Source organism: Argiope bruennichi, chromosome 7 (assembly GCF_947563725.1).
Source record: "Argiope bruennichi chromosome 7, qqArgBrue1.1, whole genome shotgun sequence".
Lineage (NCBI taxonomy): Eukaryota > Metazoa > Arthropoda > Arachnida > Araneae > Araneidae > Argiope > Argiope bruennichi.
The window spans coordinates 14828445-14847896 of NC_079157.1; the positions used below are offsets into that span (position 1 = coordinate 14828445).

At 31.9% G+C, this 19452-nt stretch overlaps 2 protein-coding genes across 2 annotated transcripts; both read left to right on the forward strand.

The window, feature by feature from the left end:
- Window positions 1-2773: 2773 nt before the first annotated feature.
- Window positions 2774-3307, forward strand: LOC129975289 (putative mediator of RNA polymerase II transcription subunit 26). Its single transcript, XM_056088343.1, has one exon. It carries the CDS (start codon window positions 2774-2776, stop codon window positions 3305-3307), a length of 534 nt encoding a protein of 177 aa, XP_055944318.1.
- Window positions 3308-3673: 366 nt separating this feature from the next.
- LOC129975290 (putative mediator of RNA polymerase II transcription subunit 26) lies at window positions 3674-4207 on the forward strand. The gene has a single exon (XM_056088344.1). It carries the CDS (start codon window positions 3674-3676, stop codon window positions 4205-4207), a length of 534 nt encoding a protein of 177 aa, XP_055944319.1.
- Window positions 4208-19452: the final 15245 nt, after the last annotated feature.

Genomic DNA, 19452 nt, shown 5'->3' on the forward strand with positions numbered 1-19452 from the left:
AGGTAGCACATTCTATTGCACAATATTAAACGTTACTGTTTAGTATTATATTATATAATTTAATACGTAATAATATTATATAATATTGCATATATTGTTCAATATCGTACGATATTGCATCACATATGTGTGCTACTATGGTGCTTTGTTATTATTGCTGAAGTTCAATTTAAACAACATGATAAAAATAATGCGGTATCTTTTTGTGATAAAACGTATTCATCAAAGTTGATTAAAGATAAATTAATCTTATTTTTACTCGCCACCATCGGCGATTATTTGAGTATTGTTATTACAACGGCCAATTTTGATGAAATACTGTCAAGTAGGTACTCTAGTGTGGAACTGAATGACACACACAAGAAGTAGAGCTTGTAGAGCTGAACTCAGAACACAGAAAATTTTAAAACGCTTATTATTTCTTCCAAGGAACACATGATAGCAATAAAATTTTGTATTTGATTAAATTATATTAATTTGATTAAATGATGTTAATTAAATGATAACGTTCTTTCTTTCTTTTTTTACTTTTAACTCCTTCATTAAAAATATCACGTCTATTCAGAGGCAAAATTCTTAAATATTTGAATAGTCATTCAAAAAAATCCGATTAATAATTTTCATCGTTAATCTTTTGTTCATAATTTAGGTTTTAGATAGCAAATTAAATTAATAAGAAACTAGAGCGCGAAAATAAACTATGGCGAGCGCGAATAATGGTAAACTAAAGAAATGACCAGAATCTTCTGGAACATGAAATAAAGGAAAACATAAAATCAAGGAATTAAATATTTACTCAAACTGTGAATCGCATTGTCTCTAGCGGGATTTGAACTTACGATCTCTTGATTATGAGACCAGTGTTATGACCATTCAGCCATGGAGAGTTGACTTCCGCTTTTCAATGCGGCAATAGGTCTTATCAAAACATAGAAAAAAATATTAAATTCAATTTTGATTTTTAAATATACTTGAGCTACATATTTTTTTTTTTTTTACATCTCTCTGTTACCGGAAAATTTTAACTTTAAAAATTGATGATTTAGTTTTTAATAATTGATGAAAAATTAATTCTAGCAATATATGCGATTTCTAATAATTGAAATCAGCGTTTAGTCGAGAAGGTATTTATAACTTCTTATGCTGCAGTTGCAGCTTATCCTCCTTGGATTGAACTCCAATTCAAAGTAAGACAAGAGATCGATGAAGTGGGGGGGAGTGCAATAGCTTTCGAGGGTACAGACCCCTAAGCACCCGATAGCAGAAGTCTGATTTTATCGCATCTGAAGATGACACTCACACACTCGCTTGCACAGCCCTTTCCCACAGGGGGGGGGGGTCTTTGACACACCTCACAGACAGAACACAGGGTAAAGAACAACCATATCCAAACCAGGACTCGAACCCGGGACGATCAGACCATGGGGACGAAGTGCTACCACTAGACCAGGACTCCGACTATAACTACGCATTATTGGCAAAAATGCTATAATTATATGGCGAACAATCGAAGCGAGCTGGGCTCACACAGGTCCTAAAAATATCAAAGTGGTTCTTAGGGGGTGATAAGTGAATTGAGCAGGGTCTAAATCCCCTAGTATTTATGCTATATATCTATTCACTTTGATTCAGTTAGGAAACAAATACTTTTCATCCATTTTCCGTCAATACCATCTCAGATGACAATTTTTCATATTCTGTGGATCAAATTAAACCAAATATTTGGGAACCCTTGGAGTACAGCATTATAAGTGCTGCATGACTTATTACTTATTAGTAGAAATTTTTATTTATATATTTTTTGAAATAATAAAGAAATCGGTTAGAAATATTATTTTTTGGCAATTGATTCATTTGGCTTTGCTGATGTTTTTCATAAGAAATTGATTATAGCTTGCTGATAATGGACTAACTACTGCTAGAACTAAACTTTTTACTTGATACAAGAGTTCGCAATTTCAAAATCAGCAGATCTGCTAAATGGATTTCAGATTCTTTGATGTAATTTTACAAGTAATTATTTTCTTAAGAGCTTCTATTATATGTAAATTGCCCATTGGAATTAAAATATAATTCTAATAAATATTCCTATTAATTAAATTTTCAATCTATAGCCATTAGCGTATTTATTTATACTATTAAATCTCACAAATATACACAAAATGAGATATAAAAAGTTCGCAAAATATGCAAATAAGGCGGAAGACACATATGCGCAAGGAAAAATGTATTGAAATTCTGATTCGCAAGGCCGTTTTATTTTTTTATGACTTAAAATCATTATTTTATTGACAGGAAAAAAATAATTGTTAGATTCAAGGGAAAAAAATAGTAGACTCAAGAGAGAGATATGCAAACGGAGATTAACAGTAAATCCAAATAAACCAAAAAATGTCATATCAAAAGCATGGCATAAATTTTACACATTGATTTAATTAGTATACAGCTTGGGAAGAACGGTCAAGAGCATCAGGTGCAACAGAAGACTGTTTTAATTAGTATACAGCTTGGGAAAAACAGTCAGGAGCATCAGGTGCAACAGAGGACTGTTTTAATTAGTATACAGCTCGGGAAAAACAGTCAAGAGCATGAGGTGCAACAGAAGACTGTTGTAATTAGTATACAGCTCGGGAAAAATAGCCAATAGCATCAGGTGCAACCGAAGGCTGTTTTAATTAGTATACAAATCGGGGAAAACAGTCAGGAGCATCAGGTGCAACAGAATGCTGTTAAAATTAGTATACAGCTTGGGAAAAGCAGTCAGGAGCATCAGATGCAACAGAGGACTGTTTTAATTAGTATACAGCTCGGGAAAAACAGTCAGGAGCATCAGGTGCAACAGAGGACTGTTTTAATTAGTATACAGCTTGGGAAAAACAGTCAGGAGCATCAGGTGCAACAGAATGCTGTTAAAATTAGTATACAGCTTGGGAAAAGCAGTCAGGAGCATCAGATGCAACAGAGGACTGTTTTAATTAGTATACAGCTCGGGAAAAACAGTCAGGAGCATCAGGTGCAACAGAGGACTGTTTTAATTAGTATACAGCTTGGGAAAAACAGTCAGGAGCATCAGGTGCAACAGAATGCTGTTAAAATTAGTATACAGCTTGGGAAAAGCAGTCAGGAGCATCAGATGCAACAGAGGACTGTTTTAATTAGTATACAGCTTGGGAAAAACAGTCAGGAGCATCAGGTGCAACAGAGGACTGTTTTAATTAGTATACAGCTCGGGAAAAACAGTCAAGAGCATGAGGTGCAACAGAAGACTGTTGTAATTAGTATACAGCTCGGGAAAAATAGCCAATAGCATCAGGTGCAACCGAAGGCTGTTTTAATTAGTATACAAATCGGGGAAAACAGTCAGGAGCATCAGGTGCAACAGAAGACTGTTTTAATTAGTATACAGATTGGGAAAAACAGTCAGGAGCATCAGGTGCAACAGAGGACTGTTTTAATTAGTATACAGCTCGGGAAAAACAGTCAAGAGCATGAGGTGCAACAGAAGACTGTTGTAATTAGTATACAGCTCGGGAAAAATAGCCAATAGCATCAGGTGCAACCGAAGGCTGTTTTAATTAGTATACAAATCGGGGAAAACAGTCAGGAGCATCAGGTGCAACAGAATGCTGTTAAAATTAGTATACAGCTTGGGAAAAGCAGTCAGGAGCATCAGATGCAACAGAGGACTGTTTTAATTAGTATACAGCTCGGGAAAAACAGTCAGGAGCATCAGGTGCAACAGAGGACTGTTTTAATTAGTATACAGCTTGGGAAAAACAGTCAGGAGCATCAGGTGCAACAGAATGCTGTTAAAATTAGTATACAGCTTGGGAAAAGCAGTCAGGAGCATCAGATGCAACAGAGGACTGTTTTAATTAGTATACAGCTCGGGAAAAACAGTCAGGAGCATCAGGTGCAACAGAGGACTGTTTTAATTAGTATACAGCTTGGGAAAAACAGTCAGGAGCATCAGGTGCAACAGAATGCTGTTAAAATTAGTATACAGCTTGGGAAAAGCAGTCAGGAGCATCAGATGCAACAGAGGACTGTTTTAATTAGTATACAGCTTGGGAAAAACAGTCAGGAGCATCAGGTGCAACAGAGGACTGTTTTAATTAGTATACAGCTCGGGAAAAACAGTCAAGAGCATGAGGTGCAACAGAAGACTGTTGTAATTAGTATACAGCTCGGGAAAAATAGTCAATAGCATCAGGTGCAACCGAAGGCTGTTTTAATTAGTATACAAATCGGGGAAAACAGTCAGGAGCATCAGGTGCAACAGAATGCTGTTAAAATTAGTATACAGCTTGGGAAAAGCAGTCAGGAGCATCAGATGCAACAGAGGACTGTTTTAATTAGTATACAGCTCGGGAAAAATAGCCAATAGCAACAGGTGCAACAGAAGACTTTTAATTAGTATAGGGCTTGGAAAAAAACAGTCAAGAGCATCAGGTGCAACCGAGGGCTGTTTAATTAGAATACAGTTTGGAGAAAACAGTCAAGAGCATCAGGTGCAACTGAAGACTATTTCTCGCCATTGTCGATTTGAAGAAATCGTGATGAATTTCAAGGCAGTTCGTTTGAGACATTTAGGCTACCGCCAGAATTTTAATTATCCTTTTTTACTGTAGCACGAATTCGTCATGAGGTTTGATTTATTTCAAAGCACAATTTGTTAATATCCTGCTCACTTCTTCCAAAGGAAATGTACCGTGAGGGACATTTTCATGTTCAATGAATCAAGAGAAAAGGGACGTGATCTGTTTGTATACTAATGGCGAGAATGTATATGCACTGCCGGAAATAAGATTATAAACTTATTTGAGCTGGAGAGTTGTTGTTTTTTGGAACTTATTAACACATAATTCAGGTATGGCTATCCTCCCTCCAAGTGTCAGTTCCTATAGAATTCCTCTTAACAGAGTGAACATATTTGGTTCCTTACGGATTCTGTTGACGCAAACACAGACACACACAAGCCCATAAGTATTGATATCTCTTGATCTAGTTTAAATCCTAATTAATTTCCCAATTTTTATCCTAATTTAGTCCATATTAACTTTATTCTAAAATGTTCTCTCATTTCCTCATTCAATTCCCACTTTTTTAAATTTAATTAATTCTAAAAAGCGCTTAATAAAACTACTGATTCCGATGTTCCCACAAAGGGATAAAAGTCGCTTGCACTCACCCTTACTTTTCAAAGATACCTCAGATTCCCTTGCCTAAGAAAGAAATACCTAAAATACTCTAACACTAAAATCACTGAAGGGAAAAATTTCGGTCACTTTCACCCTTGCATTGTGATGTTACTCTACATATCTCTTAACACTTATTAACAACGTATCTCTTAACACTTTTTCTCTGTACAAAATATGACAGCCGTGATGAAATAAATCGAAGTCAAAATTTTAAAAGTTTCCTTTTCAGTCACGCATCTGCAAAATTATGTACACACATGAGCCTAATACTAATAATTACCTAATTCTTTATATCATGATCTCTGGTGATGTAATATTTGGGTAAATTGGATATTTCCGAAGAGGATATCCAGCGCATTTATCAGGGTTTAAATCAATCAGACACAGATGAAATATTTTTAATATGCTTTCTAAATTCCTCTTCGTAACTTCAGGAAACGAAATACATAATACCTCTATCCATCATGTTTTTGATCATATTTTATGAAATTTGATCACACGTCAATATCCGATTAACCATTAAATCAGTAATGTAAGGAGTGGAAATGTCTATGAACATCAAGAGCTGCCACAAAGACAAAAAAAGTGATTTTTATTTCATTTTTTAAAGTAAGGTGTGTGGGTTTGGGGAATAAGGAGGTGTTCTGAGATTTCTCAAAGGATATCCGACATCTGCATTACTTTGTAGCTATCCACTCAGCGAGTTCCTCTTTCGCATATTCACACTTTTCAGCACTCTATCAGCTGTTGAATCAGTTATACGATTGTTATTACAGTTTCTGAGGAAGGGAGGGAATTTTTATTATTTTTGAAGGAGAAACTTGAGCGTTCCAGTAATATGAGGTACTCGAAATCGATTGATCATATGAATAAGAGGGCCAAAGAACTATAAATATTCGAATTCAACGTGCGTCGATTACACAAGTTTTTCACGAGTTGATTTTACGCCAGAAGTTGAATTTCATTCTCCTAGACAAATAGTAGTCAGTGTGTTGATTGCTTATCGATCATAAGTTAATAACGTACATACTTCTACAATAAGTTGTTCACGAGTTGATTTTACACACCGAAGTTGAATTTCAATCTCCTAGACAATTACCAATAGATCTGTCTATTAGTATATACGTAAATGTATACTTATATAAAGGTATACGTAAAGGTATATACGTATATAAAGGTAAAGGTATACGTATATAAAGGTAAAGGTATGCGTATATAAAGGTAAAGGTATACGTAAAGATATATACGTATATAAAGGTAAAGGTATATACGTATGTAAAGGTATACGTATATAAAGGTAAAGGTATACGTAAAGGTATATACGCATATAAAGGTAAAGGTATATACGTATGTAAAGGTATACGTAAAGGTATATACGTATATAAAGGTAAAGGTATATACGTATATAAAGGTATGCGTAAAGATATATACGTAGATTCAAATACGTAATATTCTATATGTGTGTGAATTTTAGTCTTCTATCTTCATTACAAAATTTAAATAAGAACTTAATTCGTCATGGGACTATTTTCTGTAAATTTGTCTTTCAATATGAAAATGGGAATATACCACATAGAAAGCTAGATATATGAAATCTATATTGTGATATTCTTCAGTAAATGCAAAATAAATTTTTACCTTATTTGCTTTACAAAACTAATTCTCTTTTTTATTTTCTTGTATTCGAAATATAGATAAAATATTGTAATCGTCGATATTCGAATTCGAGATATTGACGCTGCATCTCCATGTTTTAAACCTTCCTGAGTTCATGAAATATATTTTTGTAATTATTTCCTTTTGTCTGTTAACTCGATAACTCAAAGACGCTTTGATCTAAATGGGGGAAAATTTATATTATGGACTTGAAGATCAAATTTGCAGATTTTTGTCAAATTTTGAATGAAATTCATCGAGAGAAAGTCTATCTGTGCAGTCTATTTAAAATTTGATAAAAATTTGCAGATTTTTGTCAAATTTCATCGAGAGAAAGTCTATCTGTGCATTCATCTAGAAATTCATCGAAAGTCTATATGTGCATTCTATTCAAAATTTGACAAAAATTTGCAGATATTTATCCAATTTTGAATGAAATTCTTCGAGTGAAAGTCTATCTGTGCAGTCTATTTAAAATTTGATAAAAATTTGCAGAATTTTGTAAAATTTCATCAAGAGAAAATCTATCTGTGCATTCATCTAGAAATTCATCGAGAGAAAGTCAATCTGTGCATTCTATTCAAAATTTGATAAAAATTTGCAGATTTTTTAACAAATTTTGAACGAAATTCATGCAGAGAAAATCTCTCTTTGCAGTCTATTCAAAATTTGATAAAAATTTGCAGATTTTTAACAAATTTTGAACGAAATTCACCCAAAGAAAGATTATCTGTCCGGCTATCTGAATATAAATTAATACGATAAATATAAAAAGAAGAGATCTAGATGGATAAAATTTGTTACGCAGACATAATAGTTAAAGTGTAGAATCTTTCAAATTTTAAACTAAATCTAATAAGGGATTGATTGCCTGTCGGTCTGTATTTTCGCAAGTATATAAACACGACAAGTCAAAAACTGAATGATTTAACTATATGAAATTTTGTATAATAATTGTAAATTTTGTATTGTTTGTATTGTGATAATAATTTTAGTTCTTGTGTCAAATTTTTATTTTAACCATGGAGTAAAAGGGTACCTAAAATAAGCATTTAATTTTTTTGTACTTTCGTATTAAATGCCTCCCGTCAAATTATTCATAAAAAGAAGCAGAAAAACTCGCCAAATATTGAATTTTATTAAGTTCATTCTGAACAATTTTTTCGCCAATGGCATACAATTAATAATACATACGAATTATGTTATAATTAGATAATCATTGGTTTAAAATGTTTTAAAATTTTAATAACATTCAGTTTTAGAATGAAAGTAAAGATATATTCTACCTTCTTCAATAAAATTGAGCCTCGAACCCTTTATAATTTACGACTCCATTATCAGATTCACATTAAAATATTCATACTTCGAGACAGTTCATTTCAACTGATGTCCTTCTTCATGAAAATGAAGATCAAAATAGAACTGTCTACTATCTATTTGCAAGTCCAGTTGTTGTCTGAATACTGATTCATTGTTAGCCGCTGCATAAAGCAGGCCTACAGAAGCACGATGTAGGATAATGTGTCGGAGCAATTTCGACAGACCAAACGATACTACAAGAGAGAACTCAACTCCTTTGTGAAGTGGCGTGTAACGGTTCCTACTGACACACTTTCTCCGCTGCTTTCTTTCTTTCTCTTTGTAAAACGCACGTGACGCCGCTACCCCAATTCTTCTTTCTTTGTTTTGACTGCAGGAACGGCAATGGGCATATGTTTTGATTTCGAATTGGCCGGAATACGAAAGACAAAATTGTACCTGGTACTAGTAGCCGCATTTGTGTGGAGAATTTTTGTGATAGTATTATTGCCATAACATGAAAAAGTAGTTAGTCTCATTATATATTCAAGCGAAAAACTCATTTAAGGTACATTTGATTATTAATGAAAACCAGGAACAGTGGTCTCCCAGAAATTGTCTCGCATATTCTGTAATTAAGGTGCTATATTCTACCTCCGGCAAAAAATTAACCTTAGGTAGGACAGAGAATACCTTGCATGGGCAATGTCGTACAATAGTTAAGAAATATTAATCTTTGGCCTGAATTTAGCATTTTTACTGAATGATTTTATTACAGTAATTAAGGTGCTATATTCTACCTCCGGCAAAAAATTAACCTTAGGTAGAACAGAGAATACCTTGCATGGGCAATGTCGTACAATAGTTAAGAAATATTAATCTTTGGCTTGAATTTAGCATTTTTACTGAATGATTTTATTACAGTAATTAAGGTGCTATATTCTACCTGCGCCAAAAAATTAACCTTAGGTAGGACAGAGAATACCTTGCATGGGCAATGTCGTACAATAGTTAAGAAATATTAATCTTTGGTCTAAATTTAGCATTTTTACTGAATGATTTTATTACAGTAATTAAAGTGCTATATTCTACCTCCGGCAAAAAATTAACCTTAGGTAGGACAGAGAATACCTTGCATGGGCAATGTCGTACAATAGTTAAGAAATATTAATCTTTGGCTTGAATTTAGCATTTTTACTGAATGATTTTATTACAGTAATTAAGGTGCTATATTCTACCTGCGCCAAAAAATTAACCTTAGGTAGGACAGAGAATACCTTGCATGGGCAATGTCCTACAATAGTTAAGAAATATTAATCTTTGGCTTGAATTTAGCATTTTTACTGAATGATTTTATTACAGTAATTAAGGTGCTATATTCCACCTGCGCCAAAAAATTAACCTTAGGTAGAACAGAGAATACCTTGCATGGGCAATGTCGTACAATAGCTACAAAATATTAATCTTTGGTCTAAATTTAGCATTTTTACTGAATGATTTTATTACAGTAATTAAGGTGCTATATTCTACCTCCGGCAAAAAATTAACCTTAGGTAGGACAGAGAATACCTTGCATGGGCAATGTCGTACAATAGTTAAGAAATATTAATCTTTGGCTTGAATTTAGCATTTTTACTGAATGATTTTATTACAGTAATTAAGGTGCTATATTCTACCTGCGCCAAAAAATTAACCTTAGGTAGAACAGAGAATACCTTGCATGGGCAATGTCGTACAATAGCTACAAAATATTAATCTTTGGTCTAAATTTAGCATTTTTACTGAATGATTTTATTACAGTAATTAAAGTGCTATATTCTACCTCCGGCAAAAAATTAACCTTAGGTAGGACAGAGAATACCTTGCATGGGCAATGTCGTACAATAGTTAAGAAATATTAATCTTTGGCTTGAATTTAGCATTTTTACTGAATGATTTTATTACAGTAATTAAGGTGCTATATTCTACCTGCGCCAAAAAATTAACCTTAGGTAGAACAGAGAATACCTTGCATGGGCAATGTCGTACAATAGCTACAAAATATTAATCTTTGGTCTAAATTTAGCATTTTTACTGAATGATTTTATTACAGTAATTAAGGTGCTATATTCTACCTCCGGCAAAAAATCAACCTTAGGTAGGACAGAGAATACCTTGCTTGGGCAATGTCGTGCAATAGTTACGAAATATTAATCATTTGCCTGAATTTAGCATTTTTACTGAATGATTTTATTACGGTAATTAAGGTGCTATATTCTACCTCCGGCAAAAAATTAACCTTAGGTAGGACAGAGAATACCTTGCATGGGCAATGTCGTACAATAGTAAAGAAATATTAATCTTTGGTTTAAATTTAGCATTTTTACTGAATTTATTTTGTGATTCCTTGGTGAATGTATTAGAGGTTAATCCCTCGTATGCGTTTAGTAGTATCCGAAAACTGAATATTTGTCTTAGATATGTTTTTCTGAAACAAAATTGGACCTAAAACTGCAACTGTAATTACCAAATCTGATATCAAATTCGATATATTTAAGTGATTGCGTTTTTGAGCAGTCGCATTCACATACTTTTAAAACTACAAACTGAGAACTTTTTGTTGGATTTGGTACACATTTTGTAGCTATTTACACTATAAATGTTAGAATGCCTACCTAAGAGCTAAATGTACCGAATTTTATCTATTTAATTCTTTCCATTTTGTAATTATCGTGTCAGCTTAATTCGAGCAACCGGACAGATTTCCTCTGAATGGAGTTTGTTCAAAATTTGATACAAATCAATAAATTTGTTGCATCTATACGAAATTTCGTCACTCTGACTCGAAGCATTTTCTAGTTATCTGTGTCACTATATTTCACCAAAAAGAAAGCGACAGCAAAAATGAGTACATTTCTAACCTAAAGTGGTGAAACCACCCTGATTCGTCAGGATTGTTAATAATTTTAAATGAGTGCATCGGATTGGCCCAAATATAAATACAGGGCGTTCACTTTAATCGTGATCTAGTAACTAATTTTAAAACCGTTTAGCGTGATACTGAGATTTTTATTATAAGAATGTCGTACAATTGAGTTGTTGCTTCATACTACCGTAAAGATCGACACGTGCGTATCGATCGTGTATTGGCACGTGTGTATTATTGAACTTGCGTATCGGCTGTCTCGAGTGTATATCGGCACGTGCGTATTATTGGACTTTTGTATCGGTAGTATTGAACATATATCAGCACGTGCATATGCCATTGGTGAACGATAGTTATGAAACAGCCTATCTGTGTGCGATCTTTGACGTTTTTTTTTTTTTTTTTTTTTTTGATGATTTATGGCTGAGGAAAGTTCAGAAAAAAATGGAATATGTACTTTGTATGCCTCCTTTAGAGATACTGATATAAAAAATTAACATGGAGGTGCAATTATAATCAGAAAATTGCATGCCATATATATTTTCAATGTCGCTGCATTTTTTTCAGTTTTCGAATTTATATGCATGTAAAAGTAAAGACTTACAGACGGTCAACTCCATGACGGATTTAATTCTAAATTTATTGCATATTATCAATATTTAAAAGGCAAAGTCTGTGTTCCAAATTTTATCCATCTAGTTCTTTTTCATCTAACTATTGAGTACTTGTACAGCCAGACGGACAAACTTCCTCTGAATGGATTTCGTTCTATATTGGAAAGAAATATGCACATTTTAAGCAAATATCTTGTACCAAATTTCATCCGCCTAGCTCAATGTAGCGATTGATGAAAATCTTGAGTTTTTTGACGATGATGATCTTCTCTCTTTGTATATTTCGCATACGAGAAAATAAAAACGTATAAAATGTTAATTTGCATCTTATTAATTATTAACCTTTATACAGAAAATATTTTTAACTATACATTTTTATGTAATGTATATTTAGTTGTGAAACAAATTATATAAAAATTTAACAATACAAGGATTTTATTTATTTGTTATTCATTTATAAATCGCAAGCAAAGATAAATAAACATTAGAATTGTAAAATTAAATGGAATAAATATTTCAGTTGAAAGCGCATAAACGAAACCGAGTAGACGATTTAGATTTTATCTTTTAAAACTACATGAAAAAAAAAGAAAAAAGAATCATACAGGCGAAGAAAGCAAATTTTTAACAAAGACAGAGAAAAATCGTCAAGTATTTTTCACCTGCTACCGGTTTTTCAGCTGCTTTAACTGAATTTGCTTTTACCAACGGTGTTTTAATTTCCCGTCAAGTACCAGTGGACATGCAAGATACGAAAGGGTAAATAAACTTCGGAATCTCGTCATTCCGCCTGCATGAAGTGAAAGAAATTCTATTAATGAAATAGAGCACGTTCTGGTCAGATTAGTTAAGAATTCTATTCATGCGGGAAAGATAAAAAGTGTGGGAAATATGCCACCAACGAAAACTTAATTATAGTAGTTTTTACCAACCTGGTGATGAATCATTGTTTTAATCCTTAACTGAGGAGGGGAAATTTTAGGACTTAACTGGGGAGGTGCGGTCTACGAGACCGCATTTCATTTACACTCAAATTAAATTTTCTAATGAATGTATTAGTATGAAAAACTGTCAATATATTTTGCAGATATTTTTCTTGATGCATAGATATGTTTTAGAAATTTTTCAAAATATATTATCATTGAAAAAAGTAAATGCGTTGGAACATACATTTTCTTCTCAAATTACATGTTACAATAAATAATATTCTTGAAAAAACATATTACTTTTTACTTTTTAAATCATATTTATATTTACAATATATGAAGGTATATAGAAGACAATATAATGTAAAATTCAACAATTATATGAAAAATAAAAAAAAATGACAATGGGTAAAATTAGCCCTTTTTTTATCGGCTTGTGTGACTCTAATAGCACGGTTTTCTGGGGCATTTTAAACATACAGGTTAAGAACTAATATAAAAATCAACCTATAAATTCTGTATATATATATATCTTGGTATATTAATATATTTTATAAATTTTCAAAATGCATTATCACAAGAAATTTAATTATGTTTGAATATACATATCAGAATCAGTTGAAGGCGAACATTCATCGAAAAACTCTTCTGTACAATTATCCTTATTATTAAAATCACTTTCTGCTTCCTTTAAAAGTGTCTGAAGCACTGCTTCATAATAGAATCAGTAAATTTGATGATATTTCGGGGTCCAAATTTTATCACCATCTGCTGAGCCTTGTTTATCACTGGGACGCTAACAGGAAGGTGAGGTCTTAGAGACCGCGCTCAAAGACATAACTGAATTATTTTAAAAAGCATCCGCTGAAATCGGATGAAAAAGTGCACGTATATTGAAGGTTACAAAAGAGGGAGCTACAGTGTCAATCCATCCAATTAAGCTAAAAATAGAATAGGGGTGACCGAATATCCATCGCTAGCGGTCTCACAGACCGCACGTCCTCAATTCAGGGTTAAATGTATGTTCTACTCTTGTGAACTTGCAAAAGCATGGTTTCTAAAAATATGTTGCTTGAATAGTTAGTTGGGTGATACTGTACGAACCTGATACTTTACATCAGGTACTCAAAAGTATCAGGTACAGTAAATTTATACATTGTAAAGTAAATTTATACAGATGATTTATATAGATTTTACAGATGATACAAGCCGGCGTCCTGGCATAGGAGTAGCGCGTCCCGGGTTCGAGTCCCGGTTCGAGCATGGTTGTTCTTCTGTGTTCTATCTGTGAGGTGTGTATATGTGCCCCCCTGTAAAAAGGAGTCGTGCAAGCGATTGTGACGCATGAAATAGCTAAGTCGTACTCTTGGTCCTAGTTGGCGCTACTGAAAAAACAAGAGAGGCTCACTCGGCTTAAATCGTTGTCAGATAACTGTCAGTGGGCTTGTAAAGTGCCATAAGTCACAACCACAATAACAACAGATGACACAACAAGTTTATACAGATTACTCGGTATTAATTTAGGGGTCCAATTGATAATATCCTCGAGATTCATTCTCGATCTGGTGACATTATATAAATCTGAGGCAGAGTTATATGTCGATATAACCTAGTTCACCATCCTCGACGACATTTTTGCATGCGTGATGATTTTTTAAAAATCTACCTTTAATTTATCTCCATCTATTCATGCCCTTTATTCTATGTAATGCTCACATGCCACTGAGGAATCTCTGTCTTCTCTTATACTAAATATATCAACAAAGCCTTTTTTTTTCCTCTTCTCACCCATCCGTCAATCATTGTCAAAACCAAAGTTCCTCACATATAGTCGTCAATAATTCTTCTGAAGATGCGAAATCCCTATTTAGAATCAAATCCGAATCAGTATTAGTTACCAGCCACGTCGTAAATTGAGAGAAACTATATCCACCGAGTAACTGAAATACGAGAACACTGAAATAGGGGAATTCCTCCACATTTCAAGGCCAGATTTTTTGTTAATAAATAACATTTTCTCTTGGCATATTTTATATACGATAAAGAAAAAATATCATTTTCATAAAAAGTTTGCAAAATTAGGGAGGGGGGGGGGAATTCATTTCAATTTTTTTGGGCACAATTGTACTTGTATTCATGGATTTCTTTTTTTGTGAATATCTCATGATTATTAAATATTTAATGATTTAATACAAAGAAAGATTTCCAACCTAGAAATCTAAAGCCACAATATTTTAATTAAAGATATTTAATTTCTTAATTGTCAAATGGTAGTTTATAAAGCAAATCTTAAGAATTATAGAATACTAGCCACCTTTGGCGACCAGTTTGTTCGCCCAGATTATTGCCTTTTTAGGATGTTAAATGATTATTAGGGAGTGCTTTGTTCTAAACCCCTTTGTTATTTGATGCCACTAAAGAATACGGAATTTACAACAGTTAAAAATTGTATATATTATGAAATAAAATTGGACGTAAATATCCTACTGGAGAATTGATAAATGGCAAAAGCAAGAGATTGTACACTTTGCTGAATGAGTTTAGTTACATTAAAGTTCCGTTTTGAAGTAATACTACAGCTATTTTGAAACAGACCTCACAATTTTGAGCTGAGGTCAGATGATGAGGAAGATTCTTGAGTCGGTACCTCCAGCTTCAAGCATGCATGCCACACCAACGGGTTTATGATTTTGATTTTTCTATCATAATATTTAAAAACATTAGTACAGATAAGATATCTAATTGAATTAAAAATATAATTAAAATTAAAGGAAAATATATAAAAATGGAGTTAATATCATCAGAAAGGTAATTTTCAAGAATCAAGATAATAAAAGACAATTTTTTTTAGATAATGCCACACCAACGGGTGGATGATTTTGATTTTTCTATCATAATATTTAAAAACATTAGTACAGATAAGATATCTAATTGAATTAAAAATATAATTAAAATTAAAGGAAAATATATAGAAATGGAGTTAATATCATCAGAAAGGTAATTTTCAAGAATTAAGATAGTAAAAGACAATTTTTTTTAGATAATGCCACACCAACGGGTGGATGATTTTGATTTTTCTATCATAATATTTAAAAACATTAGTACAGATAAGATATCTAAATAAATTAAAAATATAATTAAAATTAAAGGAAAATATATAGAAATGGAGTTAATATCATCAGAAAGGTAATTTTCAAGAATTAAGATAGTAAAAGACAATTTTTTTTAGATAATGCCACACCAACGGGTGGATGATTTTGATTTTTCTTTCATAATATTTAAAAACATTAGTACAGATAAGATATCTAATTGAATTAAAAATATAATTAAAATTAAAGGAAAATATATAGAAATGGAGTTAATATCATCAGAAAGGTAATTTTCAAGAATCAAGATAATAAAAGACAATTTTTTTTAGATAATGCCACACCAACGGGTGGATGATTTTGATTTTTCTATCATAATATTTAAAAACATTAGTACAGATAAGATATCTAATTGAATTAAAAATATAATTAAAATTAAAGGAAAATATATAGAAATGGAGTTAATATCATCAGAAAGGTAATTTTCAAGAATCAAGATAATAAAAGACAATTTTTTTTAGATAATGCCACACCAACGGGTGGATGATTTTGATTTTTCTATCATAATACTTTAAAACATTATTACAGATAAGATATCTAATTGAATTAAAAAATATAATTAAAATTAAAGGAAAAATATATAGAAATGGAATTAAAATCATCAGAAAGATAATTTTCAAGAATTAAGATAATAAAAGACAATTTTTGTTAGATAATTGTTTTTTATGAACATCAATTTTGCAGACAAGTCAAAGCGATTACCCATCCGTTGATATTTAAGCCGATTTTTAAATTCTATTCAACTTTCTATTCACGCCTATTTCTTGTTTTCTTTTTTATTTTCTCCCCTATGGCTGAATGATCTTTTTGATGACACGAACAGAACAGTTCCAATAATATTTTGCAACTAAATTCGAAGTTGTAGCTACTGTAGCTGTAAAATAACGTTCAACGATGCAGTTTGAAATTCGTACTATAGTTTTTGTTTAGATTTGACTGTTGCCATTCAATTATAAGGAATAAAAGCGATTTCTGTGCCTTGTACGTTAACGTTTTATTTATACAAATAAAGATATTATTCATACTTTATCCGGTTCACTTTCACTTAATCATGGCTCATTTTTCTCAATCACTAACATTTAGAAAAGCGATGGTTTTTGACCATCTCAAAATGAATCAATTCTAAAAAATTTTTTCGTGAAAAACTAGTTTAAACCGGTTTAAAAAAATCATGCTGTTGAGCGTTTATTGTCATTTTATTCTCTGTGCTTCGTCAGGCGTGCTGCCGTGCATTTCGAAATTTCAAAAACAACAGCAAATCCTCACATGATAATGAAATTAAAAAAACAAAATCAAGTATTTAAATTTTAAAAATGAAATCCATTATGAAATACATTAAACCAGGTTATTAAAATAACAGTCTCATAATTTAAACGGCTTAACACAACAAATTACATAATTCGGCCATTGATTCACTTGCTTATCTATCGAACGACTGATATTCAGAACGAAACAAAAATCTGTTAGTTTTCTCAACGGTGCAAATTTATTATCGTAAACTGACACAAAAAAAGTAACATTTTGTTTGCAATAGATAAGGATTGTTGCAATAGATCATTCTACGGAACTTCGTACCTAATATTTTATCCAAAAAATAAATACACGCGTTAGAAAAAAAAAAAAAAAAAAAAAAAACGCCTACATATTACGATTTACGCATTTCATGTTTACTAAGATTATTTCCTGTGCGTGCTCCTCATATTTGTGCCATCGTGCGAGAAATAAATGAGTTTTTATCAACTAATCAATGCAATTCTCTGAAGATTGTAATCGATACATTCACGCGGTTTTTTTTTTTTTGGTTTTTTTGTGTTTTTTTTCCCCTGTCAATGGAATGCGTTGAGTTTTAGTTTTCCTGACACATTATTTTTTTTACCAAAGTCTAATCAAGTTTAAAGTGAATTGTGTTTTTGATCCAGAATTGCAAAGCATGCCTATAAGTTCGCTAATAATTTATTTTTGGAAAAAAAAACTTATAAAATGTTTATATTTTTTAATAAAATTATTTAAAAAACAAAAAAAAGGAAAGTTAAAATTCAAAATGTTTTAAAAATAGCATATATATATATATATATATATATATATATATATATGCAGTGTCTCACAAAAGTGATGGGACACTTGTGTTTTACAAAAGGAAACTGTAATAAAATAAATTAAAAAAACATGTAAAAAATTTTTGTGGGTGTGTTTCATACTTAAATTTAGTAACAATTATTACATAACATACATTTTGTCAAAATATTAAAATATTACTTTAATAAAAATACAATTGTTTAGAACGGAGCAAAAAATAGCTCACATAAGTGATGGGACACCATTAGATATGCAACAAAAATCGTCTGAAATAAGCAATAAAAATATTTTTAGTGGTTTTATTTTTACTCAAAAGCAATTGGCAATAATTTATTGCCAATTCTCTCCAGTTTGTTTTGGAATTTTTGCGTTTTTTAGCTCTGTGCAGCCATAAATGCTAAACAAAAAGAAACTTCGCCTGAAATTCGAAAATTAGTTATTAATTTGCATATTGAACGTGGAAAATCTATTAGAAAAACTGCTGAAACAGTTAACTTGAGTCATTCAACAGTTTTCAATATCATTAAATGATATAAAAAGAATCATATTATTCAGGATAAAAGAAGACCTGGCCGACCATCAAAGCTATCCAATGGAATAAAGCGAATGATCGTTCGAAATACTAAAAAAATCCAAGAAAGAGTGCTTCTAAAGTTGCTGCTGATTTACAAGCATTATATGGAATAATTGTTAATCTTGAGACTATTAGAAGGGTAATTCGATCTACTGGATATCACGGTAGAGTAGCCAGGAAAAAAATTCTTCGTAAGTGAAAAGAATTAAAAACTCAAACTAACTTTCGCAAAATCCAACATAAATAAGAATTCTGATTACTGGAATAAAGTTATATTTGCTGATGAGAGTAAATTTAATATATTTGGTTCTGACGGTAGAATCTTTGTGTGGAGAAAACCCAGGGAAGAATTTCGCAAACAGAACTTGGTGCCAACAGTAAAACATGGTGGAGGAGGAGTTATGGTATGGGGGTGTATGTCGTCCGCTGGAGTTGGTAATCTTGTTTTTATCGACAGTATAATGGATCAGTACAAGTATATTGACCTTTTGAAGCAAAATTTGAAATCTTCAGCACGAAAATTGAACCTTCATAATGATTTTAAATTCTACCAGGACAATGACCCCAAGTACACTGCTTTGAACGTTAGACTCTGTCTGCTGTATATCTGTCCTGAAATAATAAAAACACCACCACAATCTGCAGACTGAAATCCCATAGAGAATATTTGGCAAGAATTGGAATCAAGAATTCGTAAACACACCATTTCTTCAAAACAACAATTAAAATCTGTGCTTCAAGAAGAATGGGGTAAAATCACTCCAGAAATCACAAAAAAAAATTTGTCGAATCCATCCCAAGAAGATTAAATCATGTTTTAAAAGTAAAAGGAAATCCAAAAAAATATTAAAACCTTTTAAAAAGTAAAATTTTTGGATAAATATTTGATGGAAAAATAAGTGTCCCGTCACTTATGTGAGCCATTTTTTGCTCCGTTCTAAACAACTGTATTTTTATTAAATTAATATTTTATTATTTTGACAAAATGTATGTTATGTAATAATTGTTACTAATTTTAAATATGAAACACACCCACAAAATTTTTGTACATGTTT